A 20,649-nucleotide genomic window follows, 5' to 3' on the forward strand; every position below is an offset into this window, starting at 1 on the left:
TTGAACAACAAAAAGTTGCTGAAACCCATGGTCGGAACTCGGAATTGTAATAAACCAAATAATTTTGATTAGATCTAAAACATTGCGTTATCCTCTTCCCGAGAAGTAGGGATGGTTCTTAATAATGCCGCAGGCGTTTGTCATTGTGACTCTTCTTTAAGCTGGCTGCCAATTTGTTTACTTAATAATTTTGATTTCGAATTAAGTCTGTGAGATTTGTAAAAACTTTATTTAAGCTCAGAATGTAACACACGACGACAAAGATATTTTTTTCGAATTCCACAACATTCATTATAATTCTGCAACAATATAGAGAATCAGACCCACAAATTTAAACTGAAAAAAAGTTTCTAACTTAGTAGAAAACAAAAATCATCAAGAACAAAGATTTGAATGGTTTTTTTTTTTGTGTGTAGAGGTCAATCATCACATGCCCATGCTGGCCATATCAGGGACATGTTTTGGAGTGTTTTCGTCTGCCTTCACAAGCACTGATGCTTCTGTTGTTGTCAAAAGCAAAGAAACGCTGCGTTTCCAACACACATGATCATGAGTTAGTTTTTATTAGTTCCACATACACAACCAACGGTTTGAGTTTTTTAGAACACTTCTTACCTAGCAGCATCGGTTAAGGCAGTTTTGATAACCTTCACCGGGTCTATGATTCCAGCTTTCACCATATCCACATATGTACCTATCGCAACACCCAACAAAATCGGCAGACAAAATTCAGAGATTGATGAGATTCACGTCTTCAGATGTACTCAAATACACTATCTATCTAACCTTTGGCAGCATCGAAACCGAAATTGAAATCGTCTTGCTCTAATAACTTGCCAACCACTAAAGAACCATCGTAACCAGCATTTTCAGCTATTGTCACTACAGGAGCCTACACAAAATTCACAACTTCTTGTCACGGTTTACAGTTTCAGACATTGAAGAATAGAACTCTCATGATGAAGAGGTTAGAGATTAAAACCTTGAGAGCATTCTGAACAATCTGAACACCTCTTCTTTGATCTTCGTTTTGAGTTTGAAGGTTCTCTAAAGCCTTTGTAGCATATAATAGAGCCACACCACCACCTATTCCAAATTTACCAACTTAGAAAGCAACATGATGATATAATTAGAGGAAACAGAGAGAGCAAACGATATAATATATATTTATTTACCCGGTATGATGCCTTCTTCGACGGCTGCTCTTGTAGCGTTTAAAGCATCAGTGACTCTGTCTTTTCTCTCTCCAACTTCAGTTTCACTTGCCCCTCCAACCTATATAGGAAGCAGACACATATCAGCTACTTTTGGTATGCAAGAGTTTAGAAAGACTCGATTGATGGTTGATTGACTAACCTTGAAGACTGCAACACCACCTGATAGTTTTGAGAGTCTTTCTTGCGTTTTCTCTTTATCAAAAGTGGAAGTGCTCTTTTCATTGGCTGATCTTAACTGTAGAACGTGAAAGTAACAAAGGGTTGCTTCAACTGTATATACTTTATAGTGTATTCTAGCGACCAAGAACAATGATAGAGATATCGTTGGAAAATCATCATATACCTCTTCACATCTTTCTTCGATTAGCTTTTTATCACCACCACCATGTAGGATAATAGTGTCATCACGGGTAATGGTAACCTTATTCAAAGAATTTTTGTTAGATTTGAATCTCACAAATGCAGAAATAGAAACCAGATAAGATTTCTCCTCTTACTTTCTTCGCAGTTCCAAGCAATTCAGGGCGAATTTTGTCTAGAGATAGCCCGCGCTCCTCAGAGATAACCTGTGCATAAACTAGTGAGTTAGAAAATGAAAACGTGACACAGATATAACTACATGTTGTTTCTTAGAAATTACCTCCGCACCAGTAAGAACCGCAAGATCATCCAAGCTTGCTTTCCTGTTGTCACCGAACCCCGGGGCCTTGATAGCGCATACCTTAAGCCCAGCATGATGCTTATTGAGAATAAGCATAGCTAATGCATCACTCTCAACATCTTCTGCTACAATAAGAAGTGGTCTGCTACTCTGTACAACCATAAACAATATAAAAAGAGAAGTGAGTGGTTTTTTCTTGTAGCAAACTTATATAAACCGAACTTCAGAACATAGTATTATAGTTAATCAAGGGAAGGCTTTACTTGCACAGCTGCTTCTAGAACTTTCAACAAAGAGTTCATGTCTGAAACCTTCTTCTCATGAATGAGGATGATGGGATTTTCAAGCTCCTAAAGAACAACCATAGTTAGTTTAATACCCTTTCTTTTCTTCTCACACCCTACCAAAAATGATAGATTTCACTCACGCATTTCTGGGTCTTCTCGTCCGTAATAAAATAAGGAGAAATGTAACCTCTGGCTAGCTTCATTCCTTCCACTACTTCTAGCTCGTTATCTAAAGTGTTACCGTCCTGAGTGTTCGAAGAATAATACGGTGATCAGGCAATCATCAAGTGATCTATTACAAGGCATGAGAAGAAAAAGTAAGCTTACAGCAACGGTGATAACCCCTTCCTTTCCAACTTTCTCCATGGCTCTTGCAATTAGTTCCCCTATCTCACGCTCCCCGTTTGCAGATATAGTAGCAACCTATCAAAGGAATATATGCAATGACAGTAAACAAGTCAACGCTTGGTATAGCATTCAAAAATCCTGACATAGTGAATAAGTTTCTAAATTCACCTGTGTAATCTCTTCCGGGGTGCTAATCATAACAGCTCTGCTTTTCAAATCAGAGACAACTGCAGCAACTGCCATATTTATGCCAACACGCAAATCCATCACATTTACACCAGCAGCCACTGACTTGCAACCTTCCATGAGTATCGCCTGAGTCAAAACAGTAGCACAAGTGGTACCTATATATAACCAAAGAAAGCAAACAGAAATCAAGATGATGATATAATCTCTGCAATGTGTTTTCATTAACTACTCATCCAAGATTGTTAATACAAAGAAGGAACATTACCATCTCCAGCAACCTTGTTAGTGGCATTTGCAACCTGTTTCACGAGCTCTGCACCAATATTCTTAGCTTTTGCTTGGAATGATATGCTTTTTGCCACTGTGACACCATCCTTTGTGATCTTTGGTCCACCGTAACTGTTCTCAATTATCACATTTCTTCCCTGACACCCCAGAATTAAAAGAAAGAGATATTGAATTTGACCGACTGTTTCTAGAACAATCCACTCTTCATTGATCTAAACCTTGTGAGAACAAAAAAATATATACCTTTGGCCCCATAGTGACTTTCACAGCTTCTGCAACCTCGGATACACCCTGCAACATAGCTGCCCTAGCACCGATCCCAAAACTGATATCCTTGGCTGCATAGTTTCTGCTACTTATAATCCGCCCAGAAACCTTAATGGCAAGAGATAAAACCAAAAAGAAGATAAAAAATCGTAATCAAACAGTTAGAGATAGAGGTTAGGCCAATTCAAGCTAAATTCCAGATTAAACCAGAGCAATTCTGCCAATTAAGTAGCTCAAGTTGTAAACTTTGATGTCAACCCTAATTTTTTTACATTGCATCACTGATGCAACTTCTCTGGACCTGTAATTTGATCTTTGATTTGACACATTTTTAGCCGGTAACCAACAAACAATAATGTCCATAAACGAAATGCAATCAAACTTGCAAAAAAAAAAAAAGTAACCCAGAGAGTTCAAAGAAACTCACCAGTTTTCTGGAAGTAGACGAACTGCAGAACAATCAAACCCAGAAAGAAGAAGAAAGCTATTGCCCATCAGTACAAATTGATCGAGTAAATTATAAGTTTTGAATATAAGCTCATTGAATGAAAGAACGAAACCATACCCAATTGAAGAAGATAACTTTGATAGCACTCGATACATTTCCGCTTGCAAACAAGGAGAGAGGGCTTCAAGGGTTTTAGGGTTTTTCTGGGGTTTTTGACTATGATGGCGAATGATCAAGGAATTTATTTTATTTTCGTCCAAAGAGTGAAACTTTTTTCTTTTAAGAAAAGCAAAAAGTCTGGAACTTTCTGTGTGCTTTTGGGTCAAGCTCTGTTTCTGCAACTCCATAATTAGGTTTGCAAGTTCATCCATTACCTTAGGCCCATTTGATAATTTTTTCCAACGGCCCAAAATTCTATAGTGAGAAAACTGATTACACTGTGAATTTGGCGTAATAAATAAACTTGGCACTTGCAATGAGAGAAGAACCTGTAATTTATCAATCAACAAACCAAACTGAATTCACATCATCAAAAACCGGTTTTTCTTCAAGTAACATTCTTTTATCAGATACAATAATAAACCACATCACTACAGAACTTGCAAACAAATCAACAATATTTTTTTGTCTGCATCAGAATCTTCTTAGTCTAGGAACATACAAGATCACTTTGACATCTGCAAGAGGAACGAATGCCATCGGAGGACATAAAAACATATGGCTCTCGGTGAATCTCTCTGATCAACACCAAAAATGAGAGCTACCTTTTTTTGAAAAGGGTAACGAATTTTAAGTTTCTATTTTCGTGGGCTCGCACTACAGCATAAGCTTGTATAGTTTCTTCCTTCTATGCACTCGTATCAATTGGTACGGTTTTCGCTGGAGATGAACCAGAGCTGCTGCTGCTACTGCTTTCTCCATTGGTTGTTACCTCGGATTGAGCTGAGGAGTTCATTGATTGGTTGCTATTTGTGGGTGGTGCTTGTCCTTCTTCTGCTAGCTTTTTAAGGAGGTTCATGACCGTTGGAAGGAATTTGGTTGACAAGGACAGAAGTCCAGGTAGCTGTTGTCGCTCACAGATAAAACATTGGCATTTCAGAGAGATTATATAACTGTGGTCAAATGAAGAGCAGGGGAAAAAGTGGAAACAAGGATGTTGGAAGTCGTGCTCATACCGCGCCATTTTGGAATTCTCCTGAAATATTTAATTGCACCCACAATGCTTTGGAAATAAGGTATCCAACAAAAAGAACTAAGAGCCATAGAGGATTTCTGCAACGACAGATGCAGGCAAGAAAAGCCAAAGTTAGTAGGGAAATCTTGATTGATTATATGAAAAAGCTGAGTCAGTTTAAAGAATGGGCAAGAGTACCTTAAGAGAGTCATAAATTCATTGAATCCAAGAACAACCAGGGCTAGAATTGCCCATGGAGGTGGCAGCCAGTTGTTATTACGTCGGTTAGCTTCCTGAAATTTAATGCGACTTTATTCAGATTGAAACATCAATAATTTTAAATGGCTGATAGCTTATGAATCACCAAGATGAGAAAGGAGATAAGAAGCTAGAAACAAAATGGCCAGATACTATATTTTAAAACAATTTACAGCACTGGCCAGATACTATATTGCAAAAAATACCTGTGCAGAAATGGCCTGTGTAACAGTATATTCTGTCTCGTTCTTGAATTGCCTCCACAGAGTTTTACACTGCACAGGCGTGATCAACGTCTTTTCTGCTGCAACCTGATAATAACAAGGTAACAATAAGGTGTGAGCAATAAATATGAGAAATTTTCTGTTTTCATAATATAAAGTGAGTAAGGTTTTAGTCACCTGCTCCCAAGTACTTGAGGCGAGTGAATCAATTGTGCTGATGCTCTTGCTAGTAGCATTGTTGCCCGTAGAATTAAACAGAGCGAGCGTCAATGTCTTCTCAATATTGTCAAGTTCATCATCCAAGCGTATAACAGCCATAACAGACAGCAGCTTTAAGGACTATAAAAAAAAGAGAACAAGGGTAATATCAAAATTTTGAGAAATTTGAGATTGATTCAAAGAATAGGTACTGAGAGATTGCTATATCAAGTAGGTTTCATACTGCAGAACGAGCCATTTTTGTGATTGCTCTGATGTCCTCCTTTCCAGTCCAGACGCGTGGCATTGAATCAGAATCATGGCTGAAGATTGTAGCAAATCTGAATAGAAGTTTATTTAATCAGAATTCAGAAAGTTGAGTAAAAAGATGGAAGTTATCCGACAAGGAAATGATAAAAGAGTAAAATGGTGACACCTATCCTTCATGCGCATCAACGCTCTTCCAGCCTCTTCCTTAGCCTTGGTTTCAACAATACCTTGAGCATACTTTTCAAGGTCAGAGAGCATTTTATTTCGTGTTTCATCGTCCATTTCAAAACCAGATAATGCGTTGGATAGACCATAGACAGCCAATTCTCCTTCCCGTCTAAGTAGTTTTCTTATTGCTGGCCATGTTTCATCATTAGCCCCATCCAGAAGTGCTTCCACCGGTCCGGATAATGCTACATTTAGTTTTGACTGCAATGATGATTATCTATTAGGAAGGTCCAGATAGGAGTTTACACTTGCTTGATACTAGATTATGCAGACCAATTCTATTTACCTCATACAGAGTAGTCAGTTCAGACATCTTTGTAGTACGAACAGAAGAGATATGGGCTTCAATATCACGCTCAAGCTTTTCCCTAGTTTTAGTTGTATCCCATTTTGCTTGTTCAATAACAGCCTCTGCAACAAAACATTTCCTTTGTGATTCCCATTGAGGTCGAATATCTTTTTAGTTCTTCTTTCATATTATAATCTTCAGGTTCTAACATGCTATCCTATATCACAATACTTTCAGAAGTAACGTCAACAATAAGCTATACCTTCACATCCTTTATCAAACTTAGATATGCATGACAGAGCGCAGGATTTCGCAGAGGATGAAAACCCTTCTCCAGCATCCAAGGCCTTCTCAAAAGCGTGCTTGAAGTTTTCAAGTGCTCCAGATCTTAAATGTCCAAGCACGTCTTGGAAAGTTGGTTGAACAAGCTGGACAGGACAATAAGAAAATGAGAGCCTAATACCAGGTATCTGGTTTTTTACAACAATGGAAGTCTCTGAACGTTTTCAGGCGGCGTATAATTGCAACAAAACACAAGTATAACAGTCGAAGGTTAAGAGTATATGCATTACTTGCAATAACTTTTCTTGCAGCTGTTGTCTCTTGGATGATCTTACACCTTCTTCAAAGTATGTCGCTTCTGTGTCATACCTATGAAAAAAATCAGTAAACACGTGAAAAGGAAACTCCCACCCTACTAGAATCAAAATATATGTATAAAAACCTATAGTTCAATAACGGCAACACACAGGAAAATCTGTACAGAACAATTTTCAGCATGATATTCTTACTCTGATAAGCTAGACTGGAGAACTGAGCTAAGCTTTTTTCCAAAACCGGAAACAGGACCAGACTGTACAGCCTCTTCCAACTCACGCCAATTCTATCAAAAGTTTAGATATGAATATTAACGAAAGAGCCATTGAAAAAAGAATAAACGTGAAGCAGTATAAAGGAAATTCACCTCATTCGCGATAAAACCAGAGAATTTTTCATTGGCAATTTCCTCACATCGCACAGTTGCTACCATGACCTGCGTATAGGCAGCACATAATTAACAAGACCACAAGGAAAAATGATGTACAACTGATGGGAGAGAGCCTGGGCAAGCAAACTTACCTTGTGTGCTGGAAGATCCAAGTCTTTGTTGTCTTTGATGACTTGCCACATCTGTTCTGCACTGAAAGCAAATGCATTGGCAGGGACAACTCCTCGTCGATCACCAGCAAGCCCACCAGGTGCGACAGATTGGAAAAACCGTTGTCTCAAATTATAGACCTTTCAAAAGTTAAAGAAAAAGATTACTATCACCTACGAACCATCTGTTGAGCAATAAGGTGACCCTGGACTTTTCCAAAATGTAAAAGTAATTGTGAACAAACCTGCTCCTTGAATTGCTCTTCCTTTTCTTCATAACTAGAGAGGGCAACTACTTCAACCTGTCAAACAAGAAACAACTCCATTTCTTGATCCTAGCGAAAAGAAGAAGGATACTAAGTTGTTATCCTGTGTCAAAGAGACGTACGTTGAAGAAATCACTAAGAGGAGTTTCTTTGTGTGCCTGAGGCTTGGGGACAGAATCCCATATCTGTATTTAAGAACATAATATTAGGAATTGCAGTATTAGTCAAGGCTCAAAGCACATAAAAGCTAAGACTGTGTCTTCTTGTACCTTTTGAATGTCTTCCCTCAGGACTGGTTCCAAATTTTCGAGGGGCGTCTGCAATTATTCAGGGTTAAAAACATCCAAAACTTATATAGCCGGAAAATAGAATGACGAAGAAAATAAAACACAATGCATACCCGTGTTTTATCTCTTATGACAAACATCAAAGTCGTCTTCCGCGGACTAAACAACCGCATCATAACCTGTTCGCATGTAGAAAAGAAATGATGTCGAGACTTCGTATCAGAATAACTCATCCTGATAAGAAGATACATGCACATACCTGGAACACAGTCTTTAAAAGAGGTTTATTTGCTGCTTGTTCCCGACCAATATCATGACACCACCTGCATTACAAATCCGAGAAACAGTAGGATATAAGATAAAGATGGAAAATGATGTCCAGTTATCTATTAATACCAAAGAAAAGAAAGTACAGAAACCACTTACATGTTTATAAGAACAATGTCTGACACAGCAAGTGCAAAAAGAGCACTCTGTTTCTCGAAAGCAGTATCATCCTAACATCCATAGACAAAAAAACTTGGTAAGTAACCATTCTGCACTGACACATTCTTTTTAGACAGTTACAATAAATGCAAAGCCTAAAAGTAAGACATACTAAACTGGCGTGTGATGCAAAATATCAAAAGAAGCAAATATAAAAAGGATAGAGGTTACACACCTCACCACGCTCTCTCCCATCGGTACCCTCTAAATCCATCACAACGGTACAAGGCTCAATACCAGCGCATCTAGCAATCCAAATTCCCTTAGTCGTCTGAGACCTGAAAAAATGGAATTTCAGCTGTTAAAAATATTGAATTAGAAGCTATATTCTTCGAAACAAAGAATACGAAGAATAGAGCATGCCTTCCTCGAAATGCATCCATTTCCCTAAAGTTTGTTCCAAACAAATGATTCAAGAGCGTACTCTTCCCTGCAGATTCAACCAAGATTGCATAGAATCAGTCCATACACAAACAAATAGATCCCAAAAAAAAAAAAAAAAATCAATTTTAACATTCAAGGTTATGATACATACCACTACTTTGTGGACCCATAATGGAGACAACCGCATAAGAAAGACCACATTCTTCCAACTTAACCTCCTTGATGAAATGATCAACACCAGAAACATTAAAGACACCATCCCCATCGATAAGCTGGGTAGAGCAAGCGGCATCTGCAATTTCAAAGCAATCAAGAAAGAAATAAAATAAAATTAGCACACTCTGCACAAGTAAAGCAATCCCAACAAAGTAGTGTCTCTAACAAAGCAAGATCTTCCCCCATGTTAACAACTGGATCTGAGATTCAGTCATTGCTATTCAAAATATAGGCTTTAAATCATCCTAACTCCTCGCATGAGTGTCACCATTAAACCCAGAATCACAATTTTGGATTTTTTTTTTTTATAATCGCATTTTCGCAGTAGTCAAATAACTGTTAATCCACTAAAAAACCTAGCCATGATTCAGAGATATTTCCATTAAACTCCTCACCCAAATTTCCCCAGAAATCGAACCTTTTGTACACTAATCTGCTACTCAATAGAACACAGATGAAGAACCAAATCACTTAAATCGAAATTTACAGCAGATGATAGATCACAGCCCGAATCACACAAACAAGTTACAAAGAAACTGAAATCGAAAACGAGTAACGCTTGGTCAAAACAAAAAAAAAAAACTGATCAGATCATAGAGATTTTTTTTTTTATTTTTTTAAAACGGATCCACGAGATCAGGAGGAAGATTATTAATTGAGCAGATAAGGGATTGTATAAATAAAAACTTACCCATTATCGCTCAACGAAGCTCAGATTAAACTGATGAAGAGAATGGTGAGGAATACAAAAACAAAGAGAGAGGGAGAGAGAGACAGAGAGAGAGATCTGTCGAGCTAGCTTTGGGGATGCACACCGGTGCTTCTTTAAGACGACTGCTTCTCCAAAGGTCATAGGAGCTTCTTCTTTCTTATTTTACAAAAAAAAAAAAAAAAAAAAAAAAATACTATATGCCAAAAAGTTAATATTTTTTTGTTATTTTTCCCAACGAATAATTTACTTTTTGATTTATATTTCTAATACTCTTTTTAACCCAACAACATAAAATTAAAATATGACTTTTGGTTTTGGGATTAATTATAAACCTTGTTTCGGTTAATTAACAACTTTAAACAATAAGACATTTCACCTAAAATACATACTCTTTTTAGTCTTTTTAGTTTTACTAATATAAAATTTAACCAAATACAGTATATGAATTTCTATATTGAAATTAAAGAAGAAAAAAAACTATTATTTAAACCAAAAGAAAATTATGATATACTCATTGCATCGGTAGATGGTAAAGAAAGATTTTGGGGTCAACGTGTGAATCTGTATTGGCTGGCTGCTGGACAATAAGATATTGGGCCCCACGTGAAAGCCCAGTTTCTATTAGTTGGGATCCACCTCGCCGCCTCTTTTACCTTTTCCAAAGTTTTGGACGGTGGTGCTCCCCTCCGGTTTACTAAATTCTTCCACCGCCCGATTCATCTTTTCGTTGACCAACAAATCTAAAAAGTGAATGAGATTTATTTTGGTGATACTTTAGAAGAAATGTCTCTGTATATAGTTGTAATATAATTTACAGCGAAATTTACGTATATGAGCTTGAGTTAATTTAACATGAATGTATGTGTGTACACATGTGTATGTTCTTTCTTATTTCTTTTTTTCCTTTAATTTGTGAAAATAAACAAAAAGATTTTTTAAATCAAAAACATGGTCAAATTAAAATGTGACACATTTGTAAAATAAATAGGAATACAACAATTTCACACGAGGCCCAAAACAATTTAATCAAGGCTCTATAGAGACCCAGATTAGAAAAAGAAAGGAGCAAATCGTCTTTGTATATGTAGAGAGACCGGACCGTTGTGTTGCAGACAGGACAAAAAAAAGAAAGCCGTTTAGTTTCGTTATGTGATGGGAGAACATGTTGTTACAGTTCCGAGCAAAGACTTCTTTCAGCAGCAGTGCTCAAGCTTCTCTACTTGTTATATTCACCAAACGAGTTGGATTGGTTTACAGGGCTTTGTCTTCGTTATGCCAACCAAAGAACACGGCTTTAGATTCAAAAGCTTACACCAAACTTTTTCAGACAGCCGCGAAATCAGGCTCCGTCGAACTGGGAAAGCTCGCCCATGGCCACATGATCAAGTCTTCCTTGAACCCGTGTCTATACCTGCTCAACAATCTTCTCAATATGTATTGTAAATGCCGGGAGTTGGGTTTCGCGCGCCAGTTGTTCGACAGAATGCCTGAACGAAACATTATTTCTTTTAATTCTTTGATTTCTGGGTACACTCAGATCGGATTTTATGAACAAGCTATGGAACTGTTTCTTGAAGCGAGGGATGTTAATTTGAAGCTAGATAAGTTCACGTATGCCGGTGCATTGGGATTTTGTGGAGAAAGGTGTGATCTTGCTTTAGGCAAATTGTTGCATGGGTTGGTTGTTGTAAATGGTCTGTCTCAGCAAGTTTTTTTGATCAATGTGTTGATTGATATGTATAGTAAGTGTGGGAATCTTGACCAAGCAATGTCCTTGTTCGATAGATGCAATGAAAGGGATCAGGTTTCATGGAACTCTTTGATTTCCGGTTATGTCCGGGTTGGTGCAGCGGAAGAACCGCTTAATCTGTTGGCAAAAATGCATAGAGACGGCCTAAATCTGACTACTTATGCTCTGGGGAGTGTTCTAAAAGCATGTTGCGTATATCTGAACGAAGGATTGATGGGAAAAGGTATGGCGATTCACTGTTACACAGTGAAACTAGGAATGGAATTTGATATAGTTGTCCGTACTGCATTGCTTCACATGTATGCCAAAAATGGAAGTTTGAAGGAGTCGATAAAGCTTTTCAGTTTGATGCCTGCAAAGAATGTAATTACGTATAACGCAATGATTTCAGGGTTTCTCCAAATGGATGAAATAACTGAGGAAGCTTCTAGTGAAGCGTTTAAGCTCTTCATGGATATGCAAAGATTGGGATTTGAACCCTCGCCATCCACTTTTTCAGCTGTGCTCAAAGCTTGTAGTGCCGCGAAGACCTTGGAATATGGAAAGCAGATTCACGCCCTCATATGTAAGAATAATTTTCAGTCTGATGAGTTTATTGGGAGCGCTCTAATCGAGCTGTATGCGTTAACGGGTTCAACTGAAGACGGAATGCGATGCTTTGCTGCGACATCAAAGCAAGATATTGCCTCGTGGACATCGATGATTGATTGCCATGTCCAAAACGAGCAGCTTGAAAGCGCTTTTGATCTGTTCCGACAACTTTTTCTAACCCGAATAAGACCGGAAGAATATACAGTTTCCCTTATGATGAGTGCTTGTGCTGATTTTGCTGCGTTAAGCTCAGGTGAGCAGATTCAGGGTTATGCTATAAAGAGTGGAATCGATGCTTTCACAAGCGTTAAGACTTCAAGCATCTCCATGTACGCAAAATCAGGTAACATGCCGCTTGCTAGTAAAATATTTATCGAAGTTCAAAACCCAGACGTTGCAGCATACTCAGCTATGATCTCAAGCCTTGCGCAACACGGTTATGCTCACAATGCCTTAGACATCTTTGAATCAATGAAAACCCACGGGATTAAACCGAACCAGCAAGGCTTTCTCGGTGTTCTAATAGCTTGTTGCCACGGAGGATTGGTCACACAGGGACTAGACTATTTCCAAAGCATGAAGAACGATTACGGGATTAACCCAAACGAGAAACATTTCACTTGCCTAGTCGATCTTTTAGGTCGCAAGGGAAGATTATCAGATGCTGAGAATCTTATTTTGAGCTCTGGGTTTGAAGACCATCCAGTGATGTGGAGAGCTTTACTGAGTTCTTGCAGGGTTTACAAGGACAGCATAGTTGGGAGCCGCGTTGCAGAGAGATTACTGAGACTCGAACCCGAGGCCTCTGGCTCTTACGTATTGCTACACAACATTTACAATGAATCTGGAGTCAATTCATCAGCTGAGGACGTTAGAGAGCGGATGAGAGATCTAGGGGTAAAGAAAGAACCAGCCTTGAGCTGGATCGTAATCAGTAACCAAACTCATTCCTTTGCAGTCGCTGATTGGTCTCACCCGTCGAGCGAGATGATCTACACAACGTTAGAGGCCATGATGAACACTGTTGATTTTGTAGACTACAACACTCTTCTTTGTTCATTGTAGACTTTGTAGTTCTTCTGTTTACATGAAATTTTTAAATGACGAAATTACCCCTAGTTGAATATTATTATAGTTGGGCTTGTGGCCCAAAAGCCCATGTATCGTCGTCTTCTCGTACATTTGCGAAGAGTGAGAAGTACTGTGGGGGAGAAAGCTATTGCAATCTCGGAGAAGAAGGGAGACAAAAATGGCGGCCAAAACCCTAATCAGGTCAGGAGCTTCGTTGATAAATCGGTTTCTATCGAAGCCGACGACGAACCTGGTGCAGAGCAATCTGAGAGCGTCTATTCAACAGATAGCTCCTCAGAGACAAGAACTCCCGCCGTATTTTTTCCCGTCGTTGTCGAATCTACAGAGCACACTCAATTCGAGCCCTAACGACACTGCTTCGATCCAGGAACTCAATGACCGTGGGTTCCTTTACCCTTCTGGTCTTCCTTCACTCGAATTCTTCTTACCAGAAGGTGCCTCACTCTCTCTTACCCCACATTTGATTGTATTTGTCAGTAGCTAGATTTGTAATTTGTTCTTACTCTCCTGGTGTATGCGTATGATTTTATAGAGTGGTGCAAACAGTAGATGCTCGAACGTTAATCAAGTGCTGAGAAGTGTTCTGTAATTTTTAGTGTCCAGATGAAATCAGAAAACATTTATTACACAATAGAAACAATGTATGTGTCGTTTTATCGAGTTATGGTGTGGTGTTCTGGTTCTTGAATCGGGATCATGGCGAGTTGTAGAGTGCTTGTAGCTAATTGGGAAAAGAAGAAAAGAAAAAATTACTTACGTCTTCCCTTCTAGGAGGGTTAAGAATCTGGCTGTGGTGTGCTTGAGTGTCCTTACAGTTCATGAGTGTTATGCGTCCAGAATCTTAAGAAGAATCTAGCTTTATATTGTTAGTTGGTCTTAGAGCTGCAAATTTGTACATTTTGGTCAATGGTGCCTATCTAATATCTTTGTATTTGGTGATGTAGTCGATCCATCAAGTGAGCCATTGCTTCTGTTTCCTAAGAGGACATTCCAACCAAGCACTATAAGGCGTAAACGCAACCATGGATTCTTTGCTCGGTATGTCTCTTTGTGTTTCAATGGCTTGTTTTGATCCACTACTGGTTTGATTCCTTAGCCAAATTTAGTAAATCAAACTAAACGATTGAAACTCTGACACTTCCTAAACTCCTCTAATCATTTGCTCATTCGGTCATTCACATTAGATAAATTATTTGTCTAGTACTAATTGAATGTAAGAATAAGAATCCACATTTGTACATGGTGTTTGAGTGACCAAACTGTTTACTCAGTTAATATATGAATATATGAGCAGGAAGGCAACCAAAGGTGGGCGGAGAGTTATAGCTCGGAGAATAGCAAAAGGGCGCCACAGAGTCTCAGCCTAGAATCTCTTTCATCTTTCCATTGATGAGAATGTCCGGTAATCAAAATGATTCAGACTCCACCTTCAGGATAGGGCATCTAAAACATCGATCTCATAAATAATTTGAATGTCTTCGTATCCATGTTTTGATATGTTGTCGATCTCAGATTGAAGTGACTTTAAAATTTTAAAGTTCTCAGCTCCTTTGTAATGGATAGTTTATATCTAGGAATCTTTTGTTCTCCATGATGTTGACAAATTATCATCGTTTTAATAACGAAGCAAGGCGATTAAGGACACAAATTCTGTTTTTTGTCAAAACATTTTGAAAATGATCTAAAGAGAATCTCACAGTTGACCAAAAAAAATTGTACACTGTACTTGCATTGATTTATGACGGTCCAAATTATATTGACCCTACAAAATATCATAGAGAGAGAGAAGCAATAAGGGACAAAGAAAAAAACAAAGATGAAGACAATACTTTCCAATACAGAGGCAAAACAAACTGACCATATACAAACACATGCTTACGTAGATGACGAGAGAGAGAGACAGAGATCGTACATCCTTCACATATCACATATACGTGCTTTTACATACATATGTGTGTTTGTACGTGTTCATTATAATGTGTCTAATAGGACGAACTTTATATGTAGTATAGTGGCACCATTTTATGTTTTCCCTCATTATTCAAATTCAATGCAATATATATAAAAAGTAATTCATGTAACATATCACAAATCCTTGTACTCTATATATTGAAAAGACTTATAAACATATGGGTGATTATTTATGTTTGCCTCTTTTTCTATTTATATATAGATAAAAATCGTATATAGATTCTATTTAGGTATTTAATACGTACCCATGTCTAGGAATACCATGTGGTAAGACTAGGGTTTGCTTAAGTAATGACATACTGTCCACAAGAGATTGGTGACGATGAGGATGATGAAGGTATGATCATGTGATTGATGTATGAGTCCGCTCGATGATGATGATGATCAACCGTAGTTGACATTTGCAAGTTGTACGAGGTGGGAAGAAGAAGGCCGTGATCTTGTGAAATTGGCGAGGAGGAGGATAGTACTTTGCCTTCGAGAACCTCTCCACATAATACCTTCTTGGCATTATTATCGTTGTACGGTGTCACAAACATGTTGAGTTTATTAGCATCATCATAATCTTGAAGGGTTTCTTGAAAAGCGGAAATGGTACTCGCTGGGAAATCTGGTAACGCTGGCCATTGGGGATCATTATTATCATGAGAAGAAGAAGAGAGTAAAGGTTGATGATGGTTGTTTATGACTGGTGTGGCTGACAATATGTCGAAATTGTTGTAAAGGTTATTATTGTCTTGATGAGACTGGTTTGTGGTTATAAACTTGAAATCTCCTTCTCTAGAGGTTGGGAACATCGTCAATGGGGTCATAACATGAGGAGGCGGAAGAGAGAGGTGGCTTGGAGTGATGAAATTAGGGTTAGTATTTGTGATGATATTGGACATGAATCTTGAACTTTCATCGTCGACAGTAGAAGGGTTGAATCCATTGTGATAAGGAAGATTGGTGAGCAAACTCGCCATTGAAGAGAGATGATGATGATGGTGATGAAGATGATGACCATGATGGTGGTGAGACATGAGCTTCTTTTTTATGCTTGAGTTCCGAAAATTCTTGACCTCGTTATCTGTTCTCCCAGGTAGGTGTTTAGCAATTTGAGCCCATCTGTCAAAACCCATAACATACAAAATAATATGATTAGGAAAGTAATTCCAATTTCTTGATGAAGTGTTATTTTCTGTTTTACATGTAGTATAATGTTAATTAATTAGCTGACAAACCTGTTACCAAGAATGCTATGAAGCTCAATGATAAGAGCAGCTTCTTGAGGAGAGAAGCTTCCACGTTTAAGATCAGGTCGTAGATAATTTATCCATCTTAATCTACAACTCTTTCCACATCTCTGCAAACCTGATCACACACACACACACACAATAACCCCAAAAAGATTAGTAGATTATTCAAGAAACAAGACCCATATATGTATTTTATATGTGTATATATTTGCCTGCATGTTTGGGAACCGAGCTCCAACATCCATGGCCATATGAATTGATGTAGTTGATGAGCTTTTCGTCTTCTTCCGGTGACCAAAGCCCTCTCTTCACCTTTTGCTTGTTGCAGCACGAGTGATGACCCATCCTCTCTCTCTCTCTCTCTCGTTCTCTCTCCGTGTCTCTCTAAGAATGTTTGTACGACGTTGAAGTGTTTTTAACTTATAATATTGTATTGAGAATTGGTGAGATTAATACACACAATTAAAATGAGAAATGGCTGCAGAAACTAACCATTAATTTATTTCAAAAGTAATAGATAATAATATTCCACCTACTGATGTGGACCCAGTTTCTTCTTCTTTTGTGAATTCAGAAACAATGCAGTATAATTTATATGAACAATAACTTAGAACTTATAATAAAATTATTTTTGTCGGGGAACATACGATGAATTAGCTGTAATGTAACAAGTTGCAAACAAATGATCTAACAAAAAAAAATTATTATTATTATTTTAGGTGGTGTTTAGCACACTGAAGACGAGAGTGGCCCAGTGTATTTTTTTTAGGGTTTTTGTGTTATAAAAGGTTTAAAGGCTAAAAGCTGAAGTTTCTTCTCAGTGAGAGCCTGTGTGGCTTATTACAGAATCATGGCCATTGTCTTCTTCTACACAGACACGTGTTGCTCATGCAGACACTGTGAATCCTATGACTTAGTTGTCAATTTGGTTTTCATTCTGGCATGATTAAATTTTAAATATGTAAGTTTTCGATATTATGCCGAAAGAAATGTCAAATGTGTAATTGGATAGGCACTGCATATATATAATAATAATAATATAATAAGGATTGCCAACAAAGGAAGTAAAGTTTTAATTTTGACATAAAGGGTTCGAATTCAACTTTACATTAGATTCTTAATTTGACTTTTAAGGGTTAAAACTTTTTTTTGTTAAAAGACTTTAGGAGTTAAAGCTGATAGTCTCACTACATGTACATGTGCACAGTATTAACTCAACCTTCTTTTTTTTGTTAATCGGATATTCCCGAGTGAACAGCTTGAATACGTTTTTTTCTTTCTGAACTTCAAACTCTAGCTCCTAATTATGTGAAGTCGGAGTATTTGTTAACGTGAATCAGTTTTGAGTGATGTTATAATCGTCATCAGTATCGCATATATATGCGTTAGGGTGTGGGTTTTATATAGATAATATATATTAATGATGGGTTTGATTACTAAACTAAACCCTAAATTTGTTGGCGATTTGGTTGATTACTCTCTTCTGCCGGAAGCAAAAGTACTTTATTATATGATAATACACCGATCGCAAGACATATTATATATATATATATATAGTCAGTTTGGGTTATTATAGTCATATGGTTAAGATATATATTGTCGATAACATTTTGATTACAACGGATGTGATGTGATGCAACCGCGATTAGAGACCACCGCTCGGTCGATAAAGCTTGCTATAAACAATTGAGATAGACGTGCTTTTTCGTATATAAGTATAGTTTATGTTTATATTGTTGGTTATCAAATGATTATGACTGTGATGTGGCCACTGGAAATGTTATGAAGGGTAAAACCTGCTAGCACTCCTAGTCTCCTATTCAACATTCTAAGTGATGGGTTCGTGGGTGAAATTTGTCTGGGATCGGAGGCTGAATGTTTTGTCGGTCTCTTTGTTGATCGCTCCTATAAAATAACATTTATATATTACGTTTGGATTGATAACCTAAAAATCATCTAATCAATATTATAATGATCATATGAAAATTGTATCTATTTCATGCATATACTTCGTCTAATTTACTAAATGCATACATACATTCTTCGTTTTTATTTTTATTAGCCAACTTTATGAATACATATTACTTTCTCCGTAACAAAGTTATGGATAAATCTTCCGACAAATGAAATATAGAAATATTATTATACACATATTTTAAACAGAATGTACATCACACTATTTATGTTTCATAGAACATACTTCTTATGCTTATATTAATCGACCTTGCAATACCAAATTGACATTAATATTGTTCAGGACAGATATATAAACAATTTTTTTTTTTAAATTAACTTATTAAGGATGAATTTAATGCTTGTGACCGAAGCACTAGGCCCAAACATAAGATTCTTTTGATTTTGCCTTCGATGGCACATGCAACTAGTAAAGAGCTTTCACACTTTCCTTTCTATTTTTGATGAGCCATCAAAGGACACTAACTTTCTATACATTTTGGCTTTTTGCTTCGAGAAATTTTATTTTATTTTATTCTAACAAATAATATGAGCATATCCTCTCCATAATTATTCTTAACTGTTACGTGCAAAAAGTTGCAAAAAAGAATTCCTATTTGAAGTGTCAAAATTATGTTATTATTCTAATTTTTTTTTTTCAAAATTGTTCGATTAATATGTGTGGATCTGTCTATGTATCTTTTTTTTTTATCTCGATAACAAATTTTGTTCATCGAGAATTTGTATCGTATTTTCTAAAGATTGAACCTAAACAAGATTAAAAAAAAATCAAACAATTGGAGCAAAGTACGTAAAAAAAATCAAACAATCTTTTTTTTAATCTTGTTTAGGTAAAACCAAAATCATTATTTGTAAAATACTAGCTGAAAGTACGTAAGGTTTGATCACCTAGCTATTAGTATAACAAAGTTAGATTTTTTAACATCTAATAGCTAAACAAGATTAAAAAATCTAATTTTGTTATACTAATAGCTAGGTGATCAAACCTTACGTACTTTCAGCTAGTATTTTACAAATAATGATTTTGGTTTTACCAAACAATTAATGGTATGTATATACGTAGTTAACACCTAAGCTAGTTATCAAAAATATTAAAACTCCCCGACGAGGCCCCGAGACGTCAGGTAGTTTTGGCTTTGCTGTGAATCAGAAAAGCACATTTGAAGATAACGAATACACTAAACTTGCAACATCTTTAACTCTTTTGAAGTGAAATTTGGTTATATGCTGTTTAAGGAAGTCAAAGCTCAACGGACTCGAGATTCTGTCGGAAGCACCCTTCATTTCTTAATTTGACATATATCTTCTTGTTGGTTCTGAAACTGACCTCTTAACCAATTTCTCTTATCCCATTTTCTTACTTCCATTGATGGACTTAACATGATCAAACTTAACGTAGGTTTTCATATTTACGTATCTTGTTCTCCATGATTATATTGCACATGCATTAACATCTTAAGTTTTTCTTCCCCACTCCCCCCCCCCCAAAATGGATAGTTTTTTTTGGGTGTTAGCAGCTGGCTTGTTTGTGGCCGTTGTTTTTTAAGAACTTGCTGCACTCGTTTTATGTTACATTAGCCAAGTAAAAATCATATGTACGTCTGCATCGAGTTATTTGACTGAACGCCACTGAACTATTCTTATCTATAATCTGTTTAGTTCGATTCATGGGTAGGTCCAAACTTTTACGTATACATTGTGGGAAAATACATTGTATAAGAGCATGAAAATTTGTTGGACACATATATAATATAAAAGCTTCCACAGGGACAAGAAGGAAGCTCTCGTCACATATCCACCGTAATTTGGTTCAACGTTCACTTTCAATGTTCCTATGGGGGTAGAGGTAGTAACTGCATGATTCTCTATAGAATATATATAAAATGAAGCTTATATATTGTCAAAAAAAAAAAAAAAAAAATGAAGCTTATATATACACAGTATGATTCATTTATCTTAATAGGGTTTGCATATATAATTATATATGAGCTTAAAATCAAAATAAATTGGGGCAGCATGATTTAGTGGGGATGATTTCTGAAGACATACATGTGAAAAATCTACTTATAGAAGAGAGATGAAATGAATAGCTAGTCCAATAATACCCTGTGAAAATTTTGGAAAATATAAGCTCAAAAACAAAACACAGTTGAGTCACTGTAAACATGTTAGTATATTAGTTTTTAAATTCGTTGATTC

The 20,649-nt window shown here is 36.9% G+C and overlaps 5 protein-coding genes across 5 annotated transcripts; 2 read left to right on the forward strand and 3 right to left on the reverse strand.

Moving 5' to 3' along the window:
- Window positions 1-215: 215 nt before the first annotated feature.
- Window positions 216-4,024, reverse strand: LOC104765182 (chaperonin CPN60-like 2, mitochondrial). The gene is made up of 17 exons (XM_010488860.3): window positions 3,823-4,024; window positions 3,685-3,706; window positions 3,234-3,365; window positions 2,968-3,127; window positions 2,682-2,857; window positions 2,493-2,588; window positions 2,306-2,410; window positions 2,142-2,228; window positions 1,858-2,028; window positions 1,715-1,783; window positions 1,561-1,638; window positions 1,357-1,452; window positions 1,176-1,275; window positions 983-1,086; window positions 787-892; window positions 616-694; window positions 216-526 (listed from the first exon to the last, which is right to left on the reverse strand). Exons 1-17 carry the CDS (start codon window positions 3,858-3,860, stop codon window positions 427-429), a joined length of 1,719 nt encoding a protein of 572 aa, XP_010487162.2. The 5' UTR covers window positions 3,861-4,024; the 3' UTR covers window positions 216-426.
- A 157-nt stretch (window positions 4,025-4,181) lies between these two features.
- On the reverse strand, window positions 4,182-10,079 carry LOC104765184 (protein ROOT HAIR DEFECTIVE 3). Its single transcript, XM_010488861.3, has 23 exons — window positions 9,814-10,079; window positions 9,058-9,198; window positions 8,886-8,952; window positions 8,698-8,800; window positions 8,463-8,533; window positions 8,296-8,359; window positions 8,150-8,215; window positions 8,019-8,066; window positions 7,872-7,934; window positions 7,729-7,785; window positions 7,466-7,624; window positions 7,311-7,379; window positions 7,138-7,229; window positions 6,919-6,997; window positions 6,609-6,774; window positions 6,344-6,468; window positions 5,996-6,258; window positions 5,804-5,900; window positions 5,539-5,700; window positions 5,344-5,448; window positions 5,078-5,172; window positions 4,881-4,977; window positions 4,182-4,768 (listed from the first exon to the last, which is right to left on the reverse strand). The coding sequence occupies exons 1-23, from the start codon at window positions 9,815-9,817 to the stop codon at window positions 4,553-4,555; spliced, it is 2,409 nt and encodes an 802-aa protein (XP_010487163.2). The 5' UTR covers window positions 9,818-10,079; the 3' UTR covers window positions 4,182-4,552.
- An 811-nt stretch (window positions 10,080-10,890) lies between these two features.
- LOC104765185 (pentatricopeptide repeat-containing protein At3g13880) lies at window positions 10,891-13,284 on the forward strand. Its single transcript, XM_010488862.2, has one exon. The coding sequence runs from the start codon at window positions 10,997-10,999 to the stop codon at window positions 13,238-13,240; it is 2,244 nt and encodes a 747-aa protein (XP_010487164.1). The 5' UTR covers window positions 10,891-10,996; the 3' UTR covers window positions 13,241-13,284.
- Window positions 13,285-13,342: 58 nt separating this feature from the next.
- On the forward strand, window positions 13,343-14,915 carry LOC104765186 (uncharacterized). Its single transcript, XM_010488863.3, has 3 exons — window positions 13,343-13,701; window positions 14,212-14,305; window positions 14,562-14,915. The coding sequence occupies exons 1-3, from the start codon at window positions 13,425-13,427 to the stop codon at window positions 14,632-14,634; spliced, it is 444 nt and encodes a 147-aa protein (XP_010487165.2). The 5' UTR covers window positions 13,343-13,424; the 3' UTR covers window positions 14,635-14,915.
- Window positions 14,916-15,287: 372 nt separating this feature from the next.
- Window positions 15,288-16,940, reverse strand: LOC104765187 (transcription factor MYB26-like). The gene is made up of 3 exons (XM_087501469.1): window positions 16,689-16,940; window positions 16,462-16,591; window positions 15,288-16,345 (listed from the first exon to the last, which is right to left on the reverse strand). The coding sequence occupies exons 1-3, from the start codon at window positions 16,819-16,821 to the stop codon at window positions 15,523-15,525; spliced, it is 1,086 nt and encodes a 361-aa protein (XP_087357595.1). The 5' UTR covers window positions 16,822-16,940; the 3' UTR covers window positions 15,288-15,522.
- Window positions 16,941-20,649: the final 3,709 nt, after the last annotated feature.

This window comes from Camelina sativa, chromosome 19 (assembly GCF_030686135.1).
Source record: "Camelina sativa cultivar CO46 ecotype springtype chromosome 19, ASM3068613v1".
Classification (NCBI taxonomy): Eukaryota; Viridiplantae; Streptophyta; class Magnoliopsida; order Brassicales; family Brassicaceae; genus Camelina; species Camelina sativa.

Coding starts and splice junctions, on each gene's coding strand:
- LOC104765182 (XM_010488860.3), bottom strand. CDS start 3,860: ATGTATCGAGTGCTATCAAAGTTATCTTCTTCAATTGG. Junction 2,589..2,681: donor CCCCGGAAGAGATTACACAG/GTGAATTTAGAA, acceptor TTCCTTTGATAG/GTTGCTACTATATCTGCAAA. Junction 2,229..2,305: donor ACGAGAAGACCCAGAAATGC/GTGAGTGAAATC, acceptor GTTGTTCTTTAG/GAGCTTGAAAATCCCATCAT.
- LOC104765184 (XM_010488861.3), bottom strand. Junction 8,360..8,462: donor GACATTGTTCTTATAAACAT/GTAAGTGGTTTC, acceptor TTTGTAATGCAG/GTGGTGTCATGATATTGGTC. Junction 7,625..7,728: donor AAGAGCAATTCAAGGAGCAG/GTTTGTTCACAA, acceptor AACTTTTGAAAG/GTCTATAATTTGAGACAACG.
- LOC104765185 (XM_010488862.2), top strand. CDS start 10,997: ATGTTGTTACAGTTCCGAGCAAAGACTTCTTTCAGCAGCAGTGCTCAA.
- LOC104765186 (XM_010488863.3), top strand. CDS start 13,425: ATGGCGGCCAAAACCCTAATCAGGTCAGGAGCTTCGTTGATAAATCGG. Junction 13,702..14,211: donor CGAATTCTTCTTACCAGAAG/GTGCCTCACTCT, acceptor TTGGTGATGTAG/TCGATCCATCAAGTGAGCCA. Junction 14,306..14,561: donor AACCATGGATTCTTTGCTCG/GTATGTCTCTTT, acceptor ATATATGAGCAG/GAAGGCAACCAAAGGTGGGC.
- LOC104765187 (XM_087501469.1), bottom strand. CDS start 16,821: ATGGGTCATCACTCGTGCTGCAACAAGCAAAAGGTGAAGAGAGGGCTT. Junction 16,592..16,688: donor CTCGGTTCCCAAACATGCAG/GCAAATATATAC, acceptor GTGTGTGATCAG/GTTTGCAGAGATGTGGAAAG. Junction 16,346..16,461: donor CATAGCATTCTTGGTAACAG/GTTTGTCAGCTA, acceptor GGGTTTTGACAG/ATGGGCTCAAATTGCTAAAC.